Source organism: Ictidomys tridecemlineatus, chromosome 3, assembly GCF_052094955.1.
Source record: "Ictidomys tridecemlineatus isolate mIctTri1 chromosome 3, mIctTri1.hap1, whole genome shotgun sequence".
Taxonomy (NCBI): domain Eukaryota; kingdom Metazoa; phylum Chordata; class Mammalia; order Rodentia; family Sciuridae; genus Ictidomys; species Ictidomys tridecemlineatus.
In genome coordinates this window covers 110124273-110140742 of record NC_135479.1, presented here as the reverse complement: position 1 = coordinate 110140742, position 16470 = coordinate 110124273, and the positions used below count along the sequence as shown (strand labels likewise).

At 28.9% G+C, this 16470-nt stretch overlaps 1 protein-coding gene across 1 annotated transcript in view; it reads left to right on the top strand.

Moving 5' to 3' along the window:
• The window catches only part of Si (sucrase-isomaltase), a 79734-nt gene that overhangs the window by 45238 nt on the left and 18026 nt on the right, over window positions 1-16470 (top strand). Inside the window, exons 27-37 of the mRNA XM_078043599.1 lie at window positions 942-1096; window positions 3419-3587; window positions 5084-5180; window positions 5274-5386; window positions 5472-5597; window positions 7027-7155; window positions 7974-8084; window positions 9708-9770; window positions 10078-10194; window positions 11815-11902; window positions 12969-13107. Coding sequence (XP_077899725.1) covers window positions 942-1096; window positions 3419-3587; window positions 5084-5180; window positions 5274-5386; window positions 5472-5597; window positions 7027-7155; window positions 7974-8084; window positions 9708-9770; window positions 10078-10194; window positions 11815-11902; window positions 12969-13107 — 1307 coding nt within the window. The remainder of the gene's footprint in view (window positions 1-941; window positions 1097-3418; window positions 3588-5083; window positions 5181-5273; window positions 5387-5471; window positions 5598-7026; window positions 7156-7973; window positions 8085-9707; window positions 9771-10077; window positions 10195-11814; window positions 11903-12968; window positions 13108-16470) is intronic.

The window sequence follows — 16470 nt, the reverse complement described above, 5'->3', positions numbered from 1 at the left end:
CTCATAAACAGATATTTAACAAATGAAGAAATAAAAACTGAAAATAAGACTATTAAAATATTTATACTTTAAAAATTTAAAATTTAAAAATTTAAGAACACAAGTCAAATTAAAAAAGCAAAACATAAAAACTTTGTTTATAAACATAAATAAATATTGAACAACAAACATTCCCATGAACAAGAAAATAACAGTCATGTGTCACTCAACAATTAGGACACATTCTGAGAAATGCACAGTAAAACGATTCTATCCTCTGAACTTCTTTGTGCTAACACAAACCAACACAGTTAAAAATATCACTAGGCCATATCATCTTCTGGGACCATCATCATATATGGGGTCTGTCATTGATGAAAATGTCATCATGCAGCAAGTAACTGTAATTAACAATTGTTTAAAAAGCTTATAATTTAATATTAGTATTTGAGTACTTGTTTCAGTGAGAATATTAATTTCCACAGTAACTCTAGAAAGCAGTTTACTAATAGTTATCAAGGACCCTAACAAATGTACAGAGAAAGTAAAGACATGAATAAATATAATTTATTATTAACATTTGTTGTCTTATTACATGGATGACCAAAAATATTGAAAAAACATTTGCATTGTTTATGTGTGAAAGGACATACACATTTTATGGTTTATTCATAAAATGGACCATTTACTTCTAAAAGTTTCATTTTTTATTTCTTCTTTAGAAAATGACTCACAAAACATTTTTTAAAAGATCCCCAAATTCTCAAATTGGATCCCATTTATATTTGTGCATCTCAAATGCTATGTAAATACAATAGGCCATAGATTTAGAATTAGATATTTTATGCACAATAATTTTAAATAGTCTTTTAGGACAATTACTTAAATTAGTAAATAATATTTGCATACTGTGTCAGCAATAAGAATAAGCTACATCTACTTTTATTATTTCTCTGCAATAGATTTATGATCCCCAGAATAAGAGATATGAAGTTCCAGTACCATTAAACATTCCAACCACTCCAACAAGTACTTATGAAAACAGACTTTATGATGTTGAAATCAAGGAAAATCCTTTTGGCATCCAGATTAGACGAAGAAGCAGTGGAAGAGTTATGTAAGTGATTGAATCATTTGATGAGAAATATATTTTAATTTTAGTTGAAGAAAGAAATGGTAGGATTGTTATTTTCATAGCATTCACTAGAATAGTATCACATTAAAAAGTTTTAGTCATATTGAAAAGTTGCCAATTTTAAAATTTTTAAATTAGGCAATTAGTACACCTATAGGACTATCATGAAGGACTAGTGTAAAATTTCATTTGCATGTAAATGTGATTAATTTTAATTAATAAATATGATACTTATTCCTTTAAACATCTAGCCTTGTGTTGAAGAGCATGCTGTGTTGGTAAAAATAATAATTGAAAATAAGTCATAGAATTATTTCATTGGAACTGGGTAAAGTTTACTTAGACTGAAATCTGAGAGTTAATATTTTGTCTTCCAATTTTGATGAACAGAAACTGAGATAAAAGATATATATTTATTTTTGTGTCACAGTAAATAAATTTACTTTTGAAATACTGTCTTTATTTTAGCTAAACTATAGTGTATTAAAATGTATTTTATATGTTGCAAGCTCACTTTGCCATTCATCTAAAGATTAGATGATTGGGAAATGATGCATCATCAGAATACAAATATGAAAAAAAACATGTCTGTACTTATTTAATTTTTATTTTGTTTTGACAAAGTTTTATTAAAAAACATGAGAAACTATTTTTTTCAAAGAAAATGCTGATAAAGGGCATTATTTATGGTTATTTGGAAAAAAATTAATTTCTAGTAAGTAGTTTACGAAATAAGTAATATAAAAACTTTGAAGTTGTCCCAAGTTATTTATAATATTTATGTTTCCTATCCTGCCAATTTTTTCCCTCCTCCTTTATATTATTCTTGCAAATAACCCAAATAATAATACATTCTTTTAACACATTTTCACAAACATTGATATTATTAACTATAAAAGAACAATTGGGAGCAGTAATTGGGAAGAATTTAGAATTAAAATATTTATTGTGCTTACAGTTTATTGTGAAACTGATTTATTTTTGTTTCATAGGTAGAAAGACATTTATAGTGATGATCTCAAAGCCCAGGTGAAAAAGATATCATGCCATATCATATTGTGTATTTGAATCACTCTGAACTTTACATTAAATTAATTTAATTATAATTTCTTAGAAAAAGAAAAATGAATGTTTATTGCTTTGCTAACAAAAGAGACATGCAGGAGATTCCTGTCCCCAAAGCTGTGATTCTGCCCTTTGGCAGAAACAGGGGGCTCTTAAAGAGGTGATATCAAGGCTACATTACCCAGGTTTTCTCTATTGGAGTTGTAATTCACTTGTTAATTTGGGAGAGTCATTTCTGAGATGTTCTGGCATCATCCCCAAAGTCAGGATTACTTCCTTCCTTAGGTGGGTGTGTACTTAAGGACAGAAAAATCTGCCTAAAAGGAGAAGAAAAGTAATTCTGTTTCCCCTGAGTTTAGGGAGGGGGAGAGACCAGGGAGGAGCAGGAAGAAAGGAAGAGAAAGAAACATGTCCATTTTAAAAATCAGTTGCCCTGGCACAGCAGCAAGGCCTATATTCAAAGCATAAAGTGAACTACTATTACATTTCCCCACTGTGTGGTAATGCCTAATAATAACGGTCAAAAAGGACTTTAAAGTCACAAATTTGTCCAGAATCAATTTTGAGCCTGATCTAAAAGACCTATAAATTTTCCTAACCTCCTAAGTTGGTAAACTCAATCTGTTTTCTCTGATATGAGTTAGTGTCTTGCTGTTTTTCAGAGACTGGCTGAAATATTAATTGCTTTTGTGCTGTTTACAAAAAAAATATAATACTTTGCTGTCTTGTTTATTATTGGCTTAGCATGATTGCTTCCTTATGTGTGCCTCGTCCAGTCACCTGTTATCTGCCACTGTGGACCTCTGAACTGCTCTGAAGCTGAATGACTTTAACTGTCCATGCCTCACCTGATAGAGAATAAGGACTTTGTGTTGCTTCCCCCAACTTTGTCTCCTTTCAGCAGGAAGCAGCTTGCAGATACCATCATCTGTTTTTCTGTCGAAATTGACATTAATTTTATTTTTAAAATAATGTTTTGTAGAAAGATAAATACATGCAATCACATTATACTTCTTATATTTCACATATGGGTATGTGAAATATATTTCACACACACTCCTTAACCAAAAGAAAAATGTGTCAGCATAATTATCTATGTTCATTTAGTACCTGGTACAATTAGGTACATAGGGAAAATTATTTGTTTTTAGATCACCATGGAAAGAATTCCTGTCATTATTTGTGATACTACTTTGTATGTACTTATCCAGGAATAACATTGTTTTCTTTGGCTTTCAGTTGGGATTCTCGTGTGCCTGGATTTGCATTTAATGAACAGTTCATTCAAATATCTACTCGTCTGCCATCAGAATATATATATGGTTTTGGGGAAGCAGAACATACAGCATTTAAACGAGATCTGAACTGGCATACTTGGGGAATGTTCACAAGAGACCAACCCCCTGGTGTAGGTACCAACATGTGAATATCTCATGGGGCAACAAAATTCATATTTAGCATTCAATCCTTTTATTTGTAATCATTTTATTTGTTCAAGATTGAAGTATATAATTAAAAAGAGGCTAGAGATTATTAGATCTGCTAAAATGATTTTTTGAAAAATAAGTAAACAAAGTCACCATAAAATACAGGTGAAAGTAGAGGATAGATAACAACAAGCATTAAAACACCAGATTATGATCCAATTCCTAAACACTTTCAATTGCACGGAAAACACATGGCTCATTCAGTGTTCCTGCAAATTAACTGCCTAGATTTCTTGGGGGTTTACTGTTACTTCTTAGATAATGATTTGATTCTAACTTTTCTTTTTAACCCACAGCTGAAGTTTTGCATTTTTGAGACCCAACTTTTAGTCACATTTTTATAGAATACTTTTATAAACTCATAATTTTTCCCAGGGTTCTGTCTTGTTTAAGGGTACATTTCATGAATAGCTGTGGCATTGTTAAATTAAATATATATATATATATATATATATATATATATATATATATATACACACACACACACACACAAATATATGACATATTTTTTTCAAACATATCATGAAGAAAATCCATGATAATAAAAACTAGAAAAGTTTAATTCTTCACATATATATGTACCTAAAATATAAATTCAGTAACAGAAGCAAATAAGAGCATAATTGCATGCAGCAGCCCGGCTGGCTGGGCAAAATAACCAGGGGGTGACGAGCAACTTGTGTACATTGATACAGCAGGAGTGGGAGCCGTTTATTGTAGGACTGGAGGGATATATATACATTACACACAGCTTATCTTAATTAACATAAACTAGATACAGCAGTCAACCAATAAGGAATCTTCACACTTAATGGCTCACTGGTGTTACTTCACGAACCACTCCCTCTGCAAAATGCCAGGCTCCATCTTGACTTGTTTACAGACTTTAACAATTGCAAATGTTTTTATTGAGGTATTCAAACAACTTTTGCTTTTAAAAATAACTTTTTCATGGCAATAAGTTACTGAGATTGAAGTGTGGAACAATGTATTAAAAGTTTTACAAAGGCAAAAAACTTTATTTTTTACAAACTCATTTTCTTGAAAGTTTAATTAATTTCATCACTTCTAGGGCATTTTTATGCAAAAATTATTGCTAATTTACAAATAAAATATCATCTATGGAAAGAAATTCAATTATTCTAATAACAACAGCATTCTACATAATTATAAGACATAGTTTCTTTATGGGTGCTACATGTATGCATATGAATATGTATGCTTTCTCTAAAGCAGTAATAGTTCAAAGAATAGGGAAATTGTTTTCTAAGAGAAATGTTTATTTAATTAAAACATAAGTTTTGTAAAACAACATTTAAATTCCAAGTTTCAATCTTACAATGAATTTTAAAGTAGCATTGATTAAATTCATGTTATTGTTATTAAGTATGTATTATGCTTTTTTAAAAAATTTCAGTATAAACTTAATTCCTATGGATTTCATCCCTATTATATGGCTCTGGAAGATGAAGGCAATGCCCATGGAGTTCTCTTACTCAACAGCAATGCAATGGGTAAAACAATTGTTGAATTTCTCCTAAAGTTTGTGTGACTTTTTAATAAATTAATATCTTAGATAAAAATGAAATATTATTTTGGATTTCCAGATGTTACCTTTCAGCCAACTCCTGCTCTAACTTACCGGACAATTGGAGGGATCTTGGATTTCTACATGTTTTTGGGTCCAACTCCAGAAGTTGCCACAAAGCAATACCATGAAGTATGATTTTGTATTTATTTTAGAAAACATTTTATCATATTACAAAGTAATTCTCTCAGTTCACCCATGCAATTTTCTTTTAAAGGTAATTGGCAAACCAGTCATGCCACCTTATTGGGCTTTAGGATTCCAACTGTGTCGCTATGGGTACAGAAATACGTCAGAGATTGTGCAATTATATGATGCAATGGTGGCTGCTGGTATCCCCTATGTATGTATACCAATTTTCAAGACACTATTAAATGTAAAATGTATAAATTTTATGTGTATTATAATAGTTATAACAGTGGGATAAAAAATTAAGCACTTCACCTACATGCTTTAAAACATTTTAAGCATTTGATAATGATTCTTAATTTTTATATAGTACCTTATGAATTGAATATGAGATTTTAATAATAATATCTTTATCAGATTGATAAAGGAGAAGGTATGATACCATTTTTTCTTATTCCTCCTTAATTCTATGACCTTAAGTTGTATTACTCAATTCTCCATGCACCGGGTTCGATTGCATAGATGGAAGAATTTCATGTTTTCTCTTTTGTTAGACTGAGTAGCTGGGTGATTTTAGCTTTGTATTAGATAAAATTCATATGTTACAGAATGTGAGGCTTTGTAAAATACTCTCTTCCCTCAATATTTGGAAAATGAAATATTGTACAGTATCAGTCTCTGTAATTGTATTTTTAGCAAGGTTATGGAATCCCAGGGATATTCCTGATAACATTTAAATATTGAAATGTAGAAGGCTGATTATATAGGAGCTCATTTTAAGAATAATTATGAAGGACACCATTATAAGACAACTGTACTTACAGTATAATCCAATGCTACTATGGACATTATTGTAGGGAAATCAATTGTATAGTTTGACTATACAGAAATATGTAAATGGTAATTCATCATAAAATAAGGGTTTTCAACATTATCCTTCTCAGTGATAATTTTTTTAACAACCAGGAGAAATCAAGTTCATGTCAATTAACAAAATAACTAACAAATTCAAATTTGTTAGTTATTTTGTTAATTGACAAAATTAAAATGATTCCATGACAAAATTAAAATGGGTTTATTTAAATGTGTTTGTAAATACTTCTCTGTAAACAATATGTTTATTTAAGCTGGTCTATTATTTAAAAATAAGGGGGTTATAATATTTGACAAATTGGTGTCCCTTTTTATTTACCAATTTTAGAATTATTTGAAATTATTCAATGTTACTTTTACAGTTCCCAGAAAGAGTGCAACATTTGTTTAAGTGTATGCTCTATGAAATCCTAGTTTTTCATTTAACACAGTTTCATACTACCATAAAGCCTTTTACTTTTATGTTTTTCAATTTCCTTTGGAAATTACATAAAAACATACTGATTTAGAATTTTTATTTCCAAATCAAATATATTAAATGAACTTTGAAAAAATAGAATATGCATATAAACTTGTTCTTAGACTATTTTACATCTTTACATGCCACTTTTATTTCTTGAGCATTGCATTCCATGATTAATCCTCTTTAGTATTAACTGAGGAGGGACTAAAGCTTTCATACTGCTGTAACTTTCAAAAGTATGATGCATTATAATACATTCACAGTTGTGTATTTCTTACCCCATTGCTACTATTCTCATATATTTCAGGATGTTCAATATACAGACATTAATTACATGGAAAGGCAACTAGACTTCACAATTGGTGAAAACTTCCATGACCTTCCTCAATTTGTTGACAGAATAAGAGGAGAAGGAATGAGATACATTATCATCCTGGTTGGTATTTATTTTTATCTGAATCTTATTATCTTAGTTTAATTAATTCTCCCAAAATAAGAGTAGGAAAGATATTTCAAAATAAAAAAGTATTTAACTTTGGTTTCCACTCCCAAATCTAAAGCTTTCTTCCTTCAGCACTTCATTGTATTGACACAGACTACACAAACTACCATGTACTTTCAGGTAAATCCTTAGAGATAGAAGTTGAAGGCACACTGTTTCTAGTTAGCATCCACTCTACAAATTGGCATCAATTTATAGAATCTTTTAAAAATGTGGTAGATTTTTCTGTGATTATACTATTTTCAAAAAATTTTCTGGGATTGCTTCTGAAGCTTTTCACATTTAAAATGCCATCAGCTTAGTAATACTGTAGTATTTTATCAATGTCTTATAGGGAGCAGGCTAAGGATCCAGGAATCTCCACCAGAGAAACAAAGCAAGACAAAAAGTACTAATATGCTTGCTTGACAACATACTAATGGACATTCAAAAGTTCTTAGGAGTGGGGCTGGGGTTATGGCACAGCACTAGAGTGCTCACCTAGTGCACGTGAGGCATTGGGATCGATCCTCAGCACCACATAAAAATAAATATATAAAACGAAGGTATTGTGTTAAAAAAAAAAGTTCTGAGGATGTTTCTTTTGAGTAATTTAGAGGACAATCTAGTTACAGCACTGATGATTCTATCCTTTGTCCATGGAAAGCACAATCTTATTCCAATATAATAATGGGAGAATATAATATTTCACAGTGATCTTCCAGGTAGCTATACTTTTATTCCACATTCATGTTATTTATGTTTAATTTTAGGATCCAGCAATTTCAGGAAATGAAACAAAGCCCTACCCTCCATTTGAAAGAGGAATGGAAAAAGATGTCTTTGTCAAATGGCCTAATACCAGTGACATTTGTTGGGCAAAGGTACTAAATATGTTGAAATAGAATGATTATGAAAATGCTATTAAATTAAAATCTTCCATTTACATATTAAAGGCATATTCAGAAAAACAGATAAACAAAAAATATAAGGGTTTAATATATGCATTCTTGAGTTCAAACCAATTCATTAGACACAAAGAGTACATATAATTCATAAAACCAAATCCCAGGCTTATTTTTAAATTGTTATTTCATTATATTTCTTGTTATATTTTGTATTTTATTATGGAACTACCATGATTAGAAAAGCTGTCCATTATTCTATGTTGAAAGAGCCACTTCAATGTGAGTACTTCTCTTAGAAAATATCTTATTAATAAAATTAAAGCTGTATTAAACAGCTATGCTTATGTTACTTGATCAATGAATATTGTTTGCTCAAATTTTTGTAAATAAAAATATACATATGTGAGTATATTAATATTTTAGATAAAATTTAATTTAGTTTTCCTATAAATCATGAAAAAAAATCTGATAATAATATCTACATTAATAAGACCCACAAAAACCCATGATGGGAAACATAATCCTTCTAGGTCTTGGAATAAAACTAAGATATTAGTGATAAAGATAGCGAGGTGGGACAAAAGGAGGGGAAAGTCTACATATCAATCAATTGTATTAATCAACATTAATTGCTAGGTTTTAATAACTATATATGGTTAAAGAATATATTAACATCAGGAAAAGCTAGATAAAGGAAGTACATGAAACCTAGATACATTTTTGCAGTTTTTTTGTAAGTCTAAAAATATTCAAAAATAAAAAGGTAAAAACAAAATATAGATGAAATATTATAATAAAATTAATGAACAATAATAAAAAATTAAGAAACTTGCAAGTAAATAGTTTGGTATAATGGCCATCAAGGAAGATCTTTTCTACTTTCTTCTACCCTCCTGTTTATTGCTTTAGAGCACTATTCCTTAGAAGTATTTAATCTTTTTTAAATAACTATGTTTTTGAGGGGGAAGTATTTCCATTTTTTATATGGAGCATTCTAGATTCTTCAACATTCAAATTCCTAGAGCTTTCAGCATGATTGGATTTAGGGACTGTCATGTATTTCTTACTAGAGAATGAGAAAACATTGGTAGACAGTGAGGCAGGGGAGATGAGACAAAAAGAAGTAAAGATTAAGTATCAATTGAAAATTAATAGGATTATTCAACTCTGCCCGACATTATTAAATCACATCATCAGTTCTTTTCAAGTAAAAAAAAAATACTGTTTTTAGTTTTCAATTCTGGAATAATTCTAGAAATAGTTCTAATATCACATTAAATCAAGGTTGGTATATGCTTTTCATATTATTTCTTAACCAGAACAATTGCTTACACGTGTTGTTTTCTAAATCACTAAGTATCACAGAAGTTGACATCTCTTCCTTAATGTTTATCATTAGGATAGACTAATTTGGAAACAGGAATAGTTTGCAAGATATAAATTTTAGAAAGAAAACCCTACAAACTGAAGAAAATAATTGAATAGCATGCATATGGGAATCTTGAGAACAATATGCTTCTAATGATAACATTTAATACAAATAATGCATTCTTCCTGTGCCTCATAACCATTATGCTGACCAATTCTTCTCCCTTATAGGTTTGGCCAGATTTGCCCAATGTAACTATAGATGAGTCAATTACTGAAGATGAAGCTGTTAATGTAAGTTTTATGTTGATTAATTATATAACCAAAAGAAATCCAAAATTTGGACTTAATGATGATTTTGATCCATAATTAAGTTTGAGTATTTTCCTCCCTCTCCTCATATGTTGCAATCTCCTTTAACCACCTGCAACTGCTTGTGTCATTCGAAAAAAATTTCGTACATTTATGTAATTAAAGTTGAGATCTGATGTCCTTCATATTACTCATAGCATGACCTGTGGATTGAGCATACATTTTTGATTCAGACATTTATGAATTCCTTATGAATTTCTACATGTGAATCTGAATTTTGGTTTTGCAGGCTTCCAGAGCTCATGTAGCTTTTCCAGATTTCTTCAGGAACTCCACAGCAGAGTGGTGGACAAGGGAAATTTTAGATTTCTACAATGACCAGATGAAGTTTGATGGCTTGTGGATTGTGAGTAAGCTTTAAACAATTTATCTTTTCAGTTATTTATTGTGGAGTAATTGTACAAATCTCTCTGACACTTTAATAATGTTAACAAAAGACTTTTTGTGAAAATTTGCTCACTCACATTTTCTCCTATGGGACTTTCTTAATCAAAAGACTACTAAAATACAGTTTTAAAGAATTCAATATATGTCTAAGGGTGTTATTTATAGGACTTTTCCAACTTGAGCAAAGAACCAAAATAAACTGTTTTTCTAACTACTAGTAAATATATATAAAAATTTATTTTTATTTAATGTACTAATAATTCTCAACCTCAACTGTCAGTGTTAAGAAATAATAATTCATATATAATAAAATAATTTTTGTAGCAACAGTCTTTTATACAATTTCCTTATCTTATATGAAACTTTAAAATCTTACTGCTAATATTTTCAGCAATCTAATTTTAGATAAAAAAAAAAGATTTACTTTACTACAAGTAAATATTTAATACAAGAGATTATACATTGTTGAGGGCCACAGACAAGTCAAGATGGCGCCTGGCACTTTGCCAGGAGGAGTGGTTTGAGAAGTAATGCCAGCGAGCCATTAAGATGATGGAGATTCCTTAATGACTGACTGCTGTATCTAGATGGTGTTAATTAGTTAAGCTGTGTGTAATTACTAATTGATGTATCTAGATGATGTTAATTGAAACAACCTGTGTATAATGAGTTAGGTATAAATACCTCTGCTGTGCTACAATAAAGCGGCTCCCGGCTCCCGCTGTATCAACCTTCACAAGTTGCTTGTCACACCATCCCCCTTACTTTGCCCAGCCAGACTGTGGCAATACATAATGTTTCTCTTGATAACTGGAAGTGACATTTTTTTACTTTGTTGGGTTTTCCACATGAGTATATTAAATTTATTTTTTAAAGACAGCTTTATAGAAGTTTTTCTATGTGTCTACCTGAAGAATATAAAATTATGTAAAGCATTTTTTAAAGTAATGGAAACAGATATACTTTATATATAAATTTATAAAGTAAAAGAAATTCTAAGTAAGTATATCAATAAAGATAATATGATCCAGGGAAAAAGACTTTTTTTCAGATGGAGAAAATCACGTTTAAATAATAGCTAATTCTTACATTAAGATTATGGTCCATTTGTATGTGGTTACAGAGAAGACTCAGATATGTGTTCAACAGAGATATTCATTGAACTTTTCTATATTTTTAAATTACATCTTGCGATTCTAAAAGTGAAAGTGGTTTATATTAGGCTCAATGCAGCAGTTTAAGGGAAAGAGGGGGTAAGACAGATACTATAATAGTTTAATTTATGTCTTGGAAATATAAAAACCAGTTTACTTTTATGCATATAATACACAATACTGGGGAAATAGGACATTTATGTTTCTCAAAAGGAGGCTTATATTATAAATAAGTTAGGAAACATTGAGCTAAACTATATTTCTCAGTGTCATTGAGAAGCTTTGTAATTTTATTTTTTAGAATACTAAGTAAGTCTAAGAGTTAAAAACTTCTTCTAAGTTTACTTGCTCTGTAATATTGTTCTTTTCAGAATATATATATTCTAAATTTATTTTTAAAATCTTTTTAAATCACTCTCTTTAAGGATATGAATGAGCCATCAAGTTTTGTACATGGAACAACTACCAATCAATGCAGAAATAAAGATCTAAATTATCCACCTTATTTTCCAGGTAAAATATTATTATTTTTTACTAAGCAGTTTATGTATACCTTAGGATGCAGGAACAGAATCCATATCCTTAATTTTCACTGCCCACCCACAGCCTGCAACTTGCCTTTACTCATTACTAAAATGTTTAACACTATTTTGAAAAAAAAAATCCAAGATATATGTTTTATTTATATGAACATGACTCTTAAATTGTTTGAAATTTTTACTTTGGACATAATTCTTAAATTGTGTGAAATTTTTACTTTGGTTTTCTTAAGAATCATTCCAGATGTAAAAAATTTAAATAATCTTTGAAATGAAGAATAGAAATATTTAAATATTTTTTTAAACTAGAGATAAATGGAAAAGTATTATTTCTCTGTTCCTGTTCTAATCTAATGCATATAAAGTGACTGCAAAAGTCTGAAAAAGGACAACATTCTGAGAAAATATGGATCAAAAGTACAATTTCATTTTTCCAGCACTTTACTACAGTCCTTTATATTACTGAATATATTTTTAATAAAACTCTATTTTATCAGCATTTTCCACAAAAGTTCCTCAAAAATAGTAGCCATTAGGAGTGAACTTACTTTTTATATTTTTATGAATTCATATAACTTACTTATCATTAGAGTTTATTCATTTATAATTAGCATAAAGCATGCATATTGTTAAATGATCAATAATTATTTTAAAATGATTATTTTTTTGCCAAAAGAATACATAAGTGGATATTATGTTATTATTTGATAGAATAATTTCTGATGTTCTGTGTCACAATAAGATTAATATAATTAACAATGTATTTTATACTTCAAAATACTAAAGAGAGGAATTTAAATGCACTCATCATAGGAAATGATAAAAATTTAAGGTGATGGATATGTTAATTAACCTGAGTTGATCACTACTCAATACACACGTTAATCAAAACACCACATTATACTTTATAAATATATATAATGCTGTGTCAATCAGACATTCAATTAAAACATTAAAAGTAAAATGTATATAGTTCTGAGCCAAATATTTTAATACAGGACACTATAACATATTAACTTTTTTTCATTAATTTTCCTCAGAACTTACAAAAAGAACAGAGGGATTACATTTTAGAACAATGTGCATGGAAACTGAACAAATTCTTAGTGATGGATCATCAGTTTTGCATTATGATGTTCACAATCTATATGGATGGTCACAAATGAAACCTACATATGAGTAAGCAATGTTTGTTATTATTCTCTCTGTGATTTTTCATCTTTTTTTTAATCTTTCAGATCTTAATCTTAATGCTACCTACTTTAATAGTTTTGGGGACTATCTCTGGTAGTCCTTTCCTTCCCAATTATTCTATGTAACTTATTTCTTTCTTGATAGAACTCAGATAAAATGTATTTCTATGTATGTATACACATATCTACCTAAATACCTCTCAACTATCATCTCTGTTGCCATTGCTTTTAACTTTCAACTTGTTCCCTAAAGAATTATAGACTATTTTTATTTTGTTTCCCCACCATGAATCTAGCACAATGCTTATAAATAGAAGGTTCTCAAAAAATAGTGTTGGATGAATAAATGAGTAAGTAACATAATTTAATGACACTAACCATAACATTAAATCTTGGTTAAACTTATTTAAGTCCATTATTAGCAAACTAGACATATCTTACTGATTTTTAACATCTAAGTTTTAATGCTTACATGACTCATCTGCAATTTTAAAAAACTTCTATGCAGGATCAATAAATTTACTATTCTCTGAGTATCAAGTCTCTATTAACCCTGTTCAATAAAATTTCCTCAAATTGATAGAAATGTTTTAGATTTCTGGGTATCCATTGTGGTATCCACTATTCATATTTGGCTGTTGAGCAATGTAACTAGTGTTACTAAGGAACAGAACTTTTAAATTTACTTAAATTTCATTAAATAATACTTCATAAAATGTGAAATAATAGGTGCCTCGTAGTCATCATGTTAGAAGACAGTATAGCTGTGGGTTACTGGCTCTTGACTACACATTTTAGCCACCTGGAGATTTTTAACAAATAATGATTTATTTAATCTCTTCTATAGTCAAAGCACCTGTATTTTAACAAGTCCCAAGATGATTCTAATGAGCATCAGCTTTGAAAATAACTTTTCTCATATATGACTGATGTTAGTAAAAGAATAAAAAATATTTTGAATTTAAAAGTATGAATAAAATCACTCACTTGGTAATACGTGCTTACCTTACTTACCCACCACATTCCCAAATAAAGACTCTAAGTTAATTTAAGAGTGAAAAAACTGGTTTTCAAAATGCCCTTTTACTGGAAAAAATGTTACTTTCATTAGCCCTACTGACACAATTACTATCAACCAACAACACTTTAGTTAAAACTATAGATATTTAAAAAATTAAGAATTGATTGATGATCTCCTTAGCAAAAATTATGAATTTAATATGAAAATATGCAGTTTAAGATATATAAAAAAACATTTTTCTATATTAAGGATAGTAAATTAAACTTCTCCAATGTATTACATTGTCTAATATGATTTTTGACATATTCTGTATGCTTAGGAAATTTAAATGACTATATCATTATCCCACTAGGACTATCAAAATTGTGTAAAAATGTTCAAGGTAGAAGTAGGTAAATTTCTAAGTAGTTCATACATGAAGATAGTAAGAAAAATCTAGTTTGTTTGATTATTATGGATTGTTTTCTTTGATTTTATAAATAAAAAAATTCTCTTTGGAATTAAGATGCTTTATTGGCTTTTTGGATTATTTTTAAAAAATCTTAATAATTAGTATTATATATTTATAATCCATTAAAAATAGAAACTTGCTTTATTCTTATCAAACATATTCAGTATTATTAGATCATCAGATTTTGTTTTGAAATTTTTTAATAAGTATTTTTAGCTAAAAAATTTCTTTGAGTTCTATCATGTACAAATTTAAAACTTCCTTTATTGAGAAAATAATGTGAAAATTTTTTATGGATTCATTCCTTATATTTTTAAGTCATTTTCAACTCAACTATAGTATTAAGAAAATTATGTGCTCAGAGATGTGTTCAGTATCTGCTTAGGTGAGTAACAACTAATAATTTAAAAGTTTAATCAAAAGAACTTCCAAATCAGTGAAAAGGTAACATCTGATGGTTCTTTTGTCCTACACAAGTCTTTTTTGCCAAAGTAATACATTCAGCAGATATAAGAGAAGAAATCCTTCAGGAAAATGTATTCCTTGAATGTGAATACATTAAAGAATTTGAGAAAATCCTTCCTTTATATAAATTTTTTTACATTAGTTAAATGAAATAAAATTTGGGCGGGGGATTAAGTAACTTAGAACATATATTTCATCTGGAAATTTAGTTTGATTATATATTATATTGTTCTTTAAATATATATATATATATATATATATACACACACACACAAAATTATCTCCTATTAAATGTCAACAAACATATATACAAATAATACAAATATTAATTTTCCTAAACTGGACCCATTTTATTTGTTATACAAAAATAAAGCAATGAAAATGGTTCTTTTATATCATCTACTTAAACTGGGACATAACATTTGTATAGTAAATATTATATGATATTGTGTCTTTTATCAAAAGATACCTCATATATCATCTCATGTCTGTTTAATATATTTTGAGTTTCCTGTACTTTTGGTATAATAAATTTATTAATTCAAAAATTTCTTGAGCTACCTCTACATGGCAAGTGCTATAGTAAGTGCAAGGGATACTAAAGCATAATGCTTGCCTGCAGAAATTTCAGTTTCATGCAAGAAGTGTTATGTACAAACAAATCATAACAAATACTGTGATCCATGCTGTGACAATCAAATTATTCAATACTGATGACAAAAGTAGTCTATGATAAAATCTGTTTAATTAGGTATTTGAGGTATATTCTCCTGAAATATTTCTGTGGCTTTTACTGAAAAAAATGATTTTTGAGTAATACAGTATAATATTTATTTAAACTAATTTGAGAGTGAATTGCTTCCTATTTTCATACTTTTATAATGAAATGTTCTACATTTAGAGCTGAAAAAAGGGCAAACATGCAGATAATTTAAAAATTGTGCTCTCTTCTTAAATTTAAACTGTTTTAAAATGCATGCTGTTAAAAGTCCCTCTCTGAAGACTGAGGAGGGGAGAAAAGAAAAATCAATATTAACTCATTTGTACTCATTTTATTGATTAGATAGATTCTATGCTTAAACTTGGAAGGGTTTTTTTTTTTTGTATTGTTTTGTTTTGTTTTTGTTTTGTTTTTACCTATTAAAACCTTGCTCTCTTTCAACTACCCTCTAAAACAGAACATTTTAGCAGGGATTCTCTGCAGAGTAATCTGTATATTAAATATTGAAAAACTATAATTGAGAAGAGTGGGAGTTTTTCAATAATTGAAGCCTAGAAATTTATTAAAAATAACACATTTAAATAGAATGAATAAAAATGTTCTGTTTAAGTAAGTAGTGGATTAAGGCATTAGTTAATTTTCTTTCACTGAAAAAATATACAAATCCACTGAATATCTGCATTTCAATATT